The following is an 8,961-nucleotide window of genomic DNA, read 5'->3' on the forward strand; positions in this document are numbered from 1 at the left end:
GTAAAAAGCAGTTGAAACGAGCTCACCTCTGACACTCCTTCGTGCTTCAGAGCGAGATAATAACAGATCCAAGCAGGTGACATGATGTGGAAAAAAGGGGGAAAGCAGTCCTTCATCTTAGTAATGATAATGAACTAATGACATTAGCGTGTGACTGAGCCGCTCCTCGAACAACAACAAACACATGTTCGTCTGTAATGGCTGCCGTCTACTGGTGTCCTGAAAAAGTTTGTATCCGAGTAGGAAGTAATCTGCTTTTCCCCCACAAGATGGTCCAAATTTCATGTGGTCTCTGACTTTTGTGTTGGCGCCTCCTAGCTATGTGTAAAATGCCAGAATTCATATGATGCTGCTACAGCTGATATATATTTGTTGTCAAAATACCTTTTAGTACATATGTTGTTAAAATAAAATGAACAGTCCAATGATCATTTTACTGATATGTATAAAGACTGCAAAGGCTGAAAAATCTTGAAGTCTATATGAAATTGGCGGTAGTTTGAGGATTAAGTTTTTTATGCTTTTTTAGCTCAAAAAGGGGGCGGGGTCGTATTATACATGAATAAATATGGTAGTTATTAAATATAAATGGTTCTCCCTGCCCTTTCTGACTCTTTGTGCAGTCTGTATTTTTGGAAAACCCTTTTTCTCTCTCTTTGACAGGTGTTCTGTCTGCGATCGGAAATGGCTACGTGATTTTTATGACTGTCAAACGCAAGACCAAGCTGAAGCCTCCTGAGCTCATGACTGTCAATCTTGCCATTTTTGATTTTGGCATATCAGGTACTGTGATCCAGCCAAGGAGCAGAAAGATCAAAACAAAATTAAAACTGCAAAGCAGTGATAAAGGGCTGTCACACACTGGGAAAATCTATGTTCATACGTCCAACTTAACCAGTCTGTCAGTTCAGTTTTGTTAGGCACAGCCAAATAGACCAGTTATGCACCTGAAGAAATTTATTAGTTATTTAGAAACTGATTTTAAAAACACCACACCATATTCATAGTTTTCCTTTTTTAAGTATTGATTCTTATAATCTATTGTTTGACTATTTTTATGTCTTGATTAAAATAGGTTTAGATACATGCCTGAAACATCATCACAACACATAGAAAAACCGTTAATCAAACATGAGGACAGGATGTCTGTACTGTATGAGTGTCTGCGATTCAGCCGTAGGCCTGTAGTGGGCGTACCAGGCACCGAAGAACCATGACCGGGACTTCCGGTTTTCCAGCAGCATTGGTTTCATGCTTGCCTTGAGAGCATTAAATCACCATTCACTCCAGTCACTGGTGTTGTATGGTCCTTCTCTTCATATGTTAATCTGTTCAACATTCATGTGGTTTCATCACGATTTCAGTTAACGAACACTAAAATTTTCTTACACACCAAACAGGACACATTCAGTTTCGCTATCCTGTCCCAGCCATGCCCTTTGGCAACTGCAAATCCTGAATATCTTTACCCAAAGGGTCTAACCTTTTACACAGTTTGGAAAAAAATCTCCTATTCACACCTTTTATTCCACCAGCTTCCAAACACAAATAGGTATTTTTGCGCTGTCACTAGGCGGCACAATAGTGAATTTAAGACACTAGCATGGCCATGTTCAGGACTGTATGCCCATGTACAGTATGTACATGTTTTCAACATTTGCCAATGATGTTGCCCCAAAGCCATGTTTGATGTTAAAATGAGCAGGCCAAAAATAATAATTATAATTAATCTCACACCAACACCAATAAGATTAACCAACAGCCATTGATATATTTTGTTCACTAGGTTGTGAGAAAACTTTGGCCCAAATCTTAAGTCAATATTTCTCTAAATATTAGACACACAAACATTTGGTGTGACAAGTGAAAATAGCCATTTTCTTCAAAATAGCCAACTTTCTGTAGGTTTTACAATAGGATTCAGGAGCCTTTTTTGTAGGTCATGAAAAGATGCACGGCTGCACCAAATTTTACAGATGTCTCAGATAGGTATAGTACCGAATTCAATACTTTTTAAAGTACCGACCGAATTCCGCCGGTACTACCGAGTACCTATTCATGTAACATAAAACGGTGCCATGTTTCGGTACCTAAACACATCATTGCGACCATATTTGCCTAATTGGCCTATTGGGAGATTTTCCATGCTGGTCCTGAATGCAGGATTGTGCAAGAGCGTAATGACGTCAGCAGGTGCTGATTCAGTAACAGAGTTCAGTCTGAACATAGCATGAAGGCCTCGCAGCTCCTGGAGTAAAACTCACCAAACAGACCGCCTCTGAATTATCTGATGGATTAGTTATCTTGTGAACACGATGTTCGCTTGCTCAAAGTAAATAAAGTACCGCCACTTTCTTTGTTTCCTCCACCATTAAACAGAGAACGGCAGAGGAAAACAACAGAGGTGCTTCCTGACAGTCCGAACACGTCTGACCTAAAGAGCACAAACAGCCAACTTCAAGTGTTGGGCGTGTTCTGGATGCTCAAAACGTAGCTTGAACACCTTTTATTTATTTTAACTCATTCCTCTTTTGTTTATTTGATTTAAACTTATTTGCCTTCCATGGACCTCCATCACACAGTTTTTGTAGCGGGGAAATGACATCAATAGAAACATGTGGAGCTGGATTTTAATGTGTGAAATAAGACAAAACAGTCTTGTTGTTTTCAAGAGTTTTCACTTTAAAGAAATAAGTTACACAATGATGTTACAATACAAAGAGTTGGATGTTGTCTTGATATTTGTTAATCTTATATATTGAGAAATATGTTAAATTAAAAAAAGTTGATTATTAAAAAAACACACACACAAAGTACTGAAAATTGGTACCGTTAAGTACCGATACCAATTCCCAGGTACCAGATATTGGTTCCGAATCGATTCAAATTTTAAAGGTACCCATCTCTAGTGTCAGAGGAGCCAAATTAAGGTGAACTTAGAGAGCCAATTTGCAACCAGCACATCTGGGGCCTCATGTACAAAGACTTGTGTGGATTACTGAAATGTGGCATACCGTCAAATCAAGAAAATACATCTTGATACTTCTGGATTCAGTTGTGCATACGCCAGAATCAACAAACATTTCTTTTGTACATCCCAATCAATGGGGAACTGAGCACATGTGAGATTCCACCCCGACACACCTTCATTTACATGTGTTAAATAGATGATGAACATATTTGCGTGATTCCTGCGTGATCATAAAAGATTTCTAAATTCAGGAAAATTAATTAACTAAAGGTACTTTAGTGGTCATCAATGCATGTTCCCATACAATGACAAAATTTGTGCTCTGCATTTGACCCATCACACGAGACACCCAGGTGGAGCAGTGGGCAGCTATGTGGGAGCCCAGGGAGCAGTTGGGGGTTGGGTGTCTTGCTCAAGGGCACCAAGACATGTGGGTATGGCGGGAAATTGAACCTGTGACTTTTGGGTCCCAAACCGGCTGCTCTACTACTACACCACAGCCGCCCTATACAGTATGTGTTCTTTAACCCTTGTACTATGTTGAGAAAAAAATACATTTATTATGTTACGGGTCATTTTGACCCGTGTTGTGTAAATTCACTCAAAACAGTCAAAAATGAAATTAAACAAAAAAAAACTTTATTTTAGAGTGTTTAGGTCTTCCTTGCATCTTCAGAACCTCACTGGGAAGTTCTGGCTTATTTTTTCTGACTGTTCCCAACAGCTTTCTCTACTGAAGTTCATCTTCAAGACAGTAGGATGTAAAGAAGTTGTCACTTGTGATGTTGTGACCTTGCAGTCCTTCAGTCATCTCCAATACCACATGCACACCCAGATTTTCCTCAGGTGCTCCTCCAGGTGGCTTCCAGTTTATACTTGCAGGTTCCACACATAACTGGATTTTGCATCACAGACTGCCCAAAATTTTTGTGCCATATTTTGCAATCTTGTTTGGGGCATATACTTTCGGAATGGACAGCATCTTCTCAATGGAATGAGGCACTCATCGACAGTACATGGGGGCCAGGATTATACAATAAAAGTAGGATTTCAACACATTTATCCCAGACATTTCTGATTGCTCCAAGTTTGTCTTTCTCTTGTTGACAAGTCAAGTCAGTTGGATCCAGTGGCTTCCATTTTTCTTGAAAGATACTCCTCCCCTCCAAATTAATCATGTCAAGGATTATCTTCTATGGGTTGGGATATGAAGAACTGAATGCCAATTCAATATCATCAACTCCTGTGACAGCAAATCTTGTCGGATCAAGAGTCATTTTGATGACATTAGAAGATGACAATCTGCCCCAGCTTTGGTGTGGTGATGTTGACCATTATATTTTACCATCTTTGGATGTCCATGTCCCCTCTGTGGATGACAATTTTTGTGTTTCTTGGTTTTCATCTGATGAAGTCACACCGGCAAACTCATCCCCTGAATCCTCCTCATCATGGAAAAACTGATAACCTGGATCATCAATAGCATTGTTCTCTGGCTCTGAAGGATCCTCCATCTCTGAAATATTTTTATCTACATCACTATCCAAGTTCATAAGCTGCGATACAGCTTCTTCAAATGTAAATCGTCTGGTGCTCATTTTTGATGCATTTCTCAAAGAAAGGACACAGTGACAAGGACAGGGGAAATAAAGTCCCTCCTCCACACACACCTGGTTCTGAATGGCTATTCAAAGGCAATCAAAATAAAGTATTTCAAACGGATATGTTTATTTTGAATTTAACCAGCAATTTTGAGTTTGGGTCAAAATGACCCGCAACATCATCTTTGTGAACAAACTCTGTGCAGACACTCCATGAATTATCAAAGTGTTCAGATACACAGCAGTTTATGACCCTAGATGGGGAAAAGTCATGAAATTTCATGTCAAAAAAGTAAGGATAACCTGCCTTTTGGTCAACACAAAAATTGAAATGGGTCAAATTGACCCGAAACATAATACAAGGGTTTAAGTAGCAGAGAGTGATCAAAGTGAAGAGGAGCAGCTGAGCTGGCTTCTCCTTTTTTTTTTGAAAGAAGTTACAGGTTTTGAACAATGGTGGACCACTATATGTATTCCAAGAAGTTTCTTGGGGTTCCAAGAGCACACAGAGGATTCTGAGAACATGTAAGAGTTTGTTGGAGTGTCACATGGACTGAGGATGGAGCAGAGTTATCATTGTGTGACAAATAATGGTCCCACAAGGACCCATGGTTCAACTTAGCTTAAAAGAACTGGAGCAGTTTAGTTGTGTTAATCAGCAGCTGAGCTACGCAGGTGCCAGAGGAACCAGTACTGCCCCAGGGAACAGAAGTTAGTGGAAAGTTAGTGGAAAATGGTGAGAACAGAACAGCATGGTGATAACCAGGAATCCTGACAGCCTTGGCATGATTTCTGAATTGAAGGAGTTGGTAAGGGGGATTAGAACGAGCTCGCCCGTGGGGTACCCTTGGACTGTGAAGCAAGGTTGTAACAGAGCCGAAACGGTAAACATGTAAGAACTTTGACTTTGTGAGGATGTGTGTTTTATTGTGTTGTGTCATACCTCCCTCTTGTGTTCCCTCGTTGTCATTATGCCTCTTTTTCCCTCAGTTGTTTTACCTGTCATTTCCTCTTCTGTCACACACACACCTGTCAGTAGTTTCTAATCAGTATTTTCATCAGCTGTTGTTCATCTCCTCATTCCCTCTGTTTGTATTTATTCTGGTTCAGTTCTCCACACCCTCGCTGGTTCATTGTTTGGTTATTACCTCCTGTTATGGTCTCCTTGTTGTTCCCCTGTGCCTAGTGATGGGTCGATGAGGCATCAGGTGTCGTTTCCACACATTACCAAACTATTGATACGTGTTGATACTGAGTCACAGAATACTGACACCTGCTGGACCTTAAAAATCACTACAGGCAACCCAGTTGACAGACTCAACTGACACTGATTTGATGACCTATACAATAATATAATAATATATATATATAATTTAAGCCATTGGGTTTTCATATTATATTTCATACCTTAATTTACATTTAAAGGCACAGTGTGTAGGATTTTGTCAATTCTTTTAGCCGAAATTGAAATAATCACTAATGACAATAATAAAAGACATGTCTAATCATTGCAGACAAAGACCTTGTTTTATTATTTTTACCTTATAAAAAGCTGTTTATATCTCCATGGTCGCGGGTTGCCATTACAGGCAGCCACCATCTTGCACCGCCATCTTGTCTACGAAGGCTCGTGAAGGACAAACTGCGGTGGTGGCGTCAAAAACGGTTTTAGTTGTAATACTATAAATGTAATATTTGTTGTCTGTCATTGTAGCTGGGATAATTTTACTTATTAAAGCTCAWAAWCTTACCACTTGAAACATCACTAGCCCTGAAGCTGCTGGTAGACATCGCGGTTGGAATTATCAAAGGTTTTTGACACCTGAGAGACACCGTAGCAACTCCTTTGCGTTTGGAAGCGGGGGGTGGGGGTGGGGGGAGGACAAGGGAGGATGATTCAACCACTCAACCACTAGATGTCACTGAAAACAACAAATCCTACACACTGTGCCTTTAAAATATCTTTGATATTTTTAGATACAATCTATAAATAATGTGAACATGTCAAGCTGTATGGATTGTCCATAATTTAACCCTAACCCTAACACAGGTTTGCTAGCCTCATTTTGCAGGTATATGGACACATACAGCAATCACACAGATTGTTTTCAACTTTTACAGATTTCCAAAAACTCATTTTCATATTTATGCTAAATATACAATATAAATATAAAAAAAATAGAAAGAGAGATCAAAAAAGTGCAAATCTTTATTTTGGCTTGAGGTTGCTTCACAATTCTTGATGATGAACTGCAAAAGATCAGAGATTCTTTTGACAGATGCATATGCTTACACAATCTGGCGCGTCAGTGTCTGTCCGAAACAGTTGCTGTATCGGTCACGTGACCTTTTTAGCGATACGCGCACCAACACGGGGCTTCATTCATTCAACGCATGCGTCGACGAATCGGTGTTGCTTGACCCATCACTTCCTGTGCCTTCGAGTTCATTTTGTTTTTGCTGCCCTGTCAGCCTTTTGTTTCGTTAAATATATTTTTTTAATTTAAACTCCTCTCCTCCGTCCAGATTTGGGTTCATTCCTTCGCTCACCGTAACAGTCTTTGCAGCTAAATAAGGCAATGAGATGAGTTACATGGCTAGTGTGACCATTGGGTTCCAGGATTATCGCAAAAAACAGATTTATTAGAGGGAAGATAGATGATGACACAAAGCAACTTTTAACTTAACTTAAAATGATGGTTAACCACAAAGTGAATTCCCAAAGAAGGTAATTCATCATGTGTTAAAAAAGGATTTTAGAGAGACATCTGTCACACATCCAATGAGTTGTGATCCATGTTAAAGCAGCTAAGTTCTGCTCCATGCCTCTTTTGGTTGCACTATTTCTGAAAGCCCATGTGTATCTGGGACATGACTGCCTCTGTCTGTGGTTTATAAAAGGCTGGAGGCAGCATAAAGTTGGAGTGACCTTTGAAGCCGTTTCGCAGAACTGTTTTTTGAAAGTGCCTACTGTCTCTTTTCCTGGTACAGTTAGGAATCTAGCAGCAAAATACTGCACCAGCTGCAGACATGACAACAGACTGACTGATACCAAAAATAATGTGTTACAGTAATCCAACCTGAAGGTGAGCAATGCTGAAAAATCTGTTTCTACATTATTGTTAAAGAGAATGGACTTGAGATTTTAAGTGTTTTTTGTACAAAAACAGCTTTGTTCTTTTGAGTTAATTTGTTTATCAAATTTAAACTCAGATTAAACAGATTTAAAAAGTGATTTTGACTTAGATTTCCTGGCATAAGCACGAAGATAAAATTAAAATGGCTCCAAGTGAGAAACTAGATCGGGGATGGGCAACTGGTAAACTGTGGGCCATTTCTCTTAGATCCTAAGAGCCGCTTTGAGTGCTTTTTAATTTCTTTATTTCTATCTTTTTTATGGGAGGTAGACTATCTGTTCACAGAATGTCAAGACAAAAACCTGTGTGTTTAGTCTGTTTAAAGATGCTGTCTGCCGTGAAAGTATTTTAATATAAGTCATCACTACAACATGTTGCACAAAGCTAAATATGAGAAGTTGAAGCCACACAGGCATATAAACAGCAGTGTCATTTGGTGTCTTGTGCTTTTTGACTTCAGCTCACTAAAATAGGTGTTCATTTTTGTTTGCTTCAATTTTTTAAAATTCATATTTATCAAACAAGAGTACAACTGTAAAATATGCATTTCAGCCAGGGGCGGTTCTAGGGGCGGGGCCACAGGGGCACTGGCCCCAACTAAAATCTGATTGGCCCCCTGAAGTGCCCCTGTCCTGTCACTCACCTGTTCTTTACCTGGAGTGATGATGGTGGATGCAGTTCCATGTTCAAACACTAGTTGTGCTAATGAGTCAAATAGTAAAGTCCAGAATGAATCAAGCTGACAGAATTCTTCTCTTCTTAAGAAAATTTGAATAATCCTGCAAAAAAGTCTTTCATCTGACAAATGATGGCTGAATTTTCTCACATGTTGTGTATTTGAGAATATTTTATCAATGTAGATAAAAATGTATGAAAAACTGGTGAGGAGAATTTACTGTGCAAGATTTTTTTGGTACCACTTTACAATGAGGCTCCCTTTACAGATGATTTGTATAAAGAGTTTATAGATAGGTTATTAATTCATCTGTAAACACTTTAATCATTAATAAATGTTTTATGCAATCATTAAGGATGAGAAAGAGACAAAATTGTTCAGTTTCTTACCAAATAATGAGACAAATCTGTTCGTGTACATATTACATCTAATAGTGCTATTAAACATTTCAGACTAGGTTTCTACATTGTAAGTACAATAACAATAAGAAACACATATTTTAACATATTAATATTGTATTATATTACTGCATTATAAATATTCACCACTGTCAAAGTGATACGTAATACAGTACAC

The 8,961-nt window shown here is 38.9% G+C and overlaps 1 protein-coding gene across 2 annotated transcripts in view; it reads left to right on the top strand.

Annotated features, from left to right (window-relative positions):
* Positions 1–8,961, top strand: part of opn5 (opsin 5) — a 105,892-nt gene that overhangs the window by 39,102 nt on the left and 57,829 nt on the right. For both annotated transcript variants that reach the window (XM_014017899.1, XM_014017898.1), the window contains one exon: positions 664–783. In XM_014017899.1, coding sequence (XP_013873353.1) covers positions 664–783 — 120 coding nt within the window. The remainder of the gene's footprint in view (positions 1–663; positions 784–8,961) is intronic.

Source organism: Austrofundulus limnaeus, unplaced genomic scaffold (genome assembly GCF_001266775.1).
Source record: "Austrofundulus limnaeus strain Quisiro unplaced genomic scaffold, Austrofundulus_limnaeus-1.0 Scaffold178, whole genome shotgun sequence".
NCBI classification, from domain to species: domain Eukaryota; kingdom Metazoa; phylum Chordata; class Actinopteri; order Cyprinodontiformes; family Rivulidae; genus Austrofundulus; species Austrofundulus limnaeus.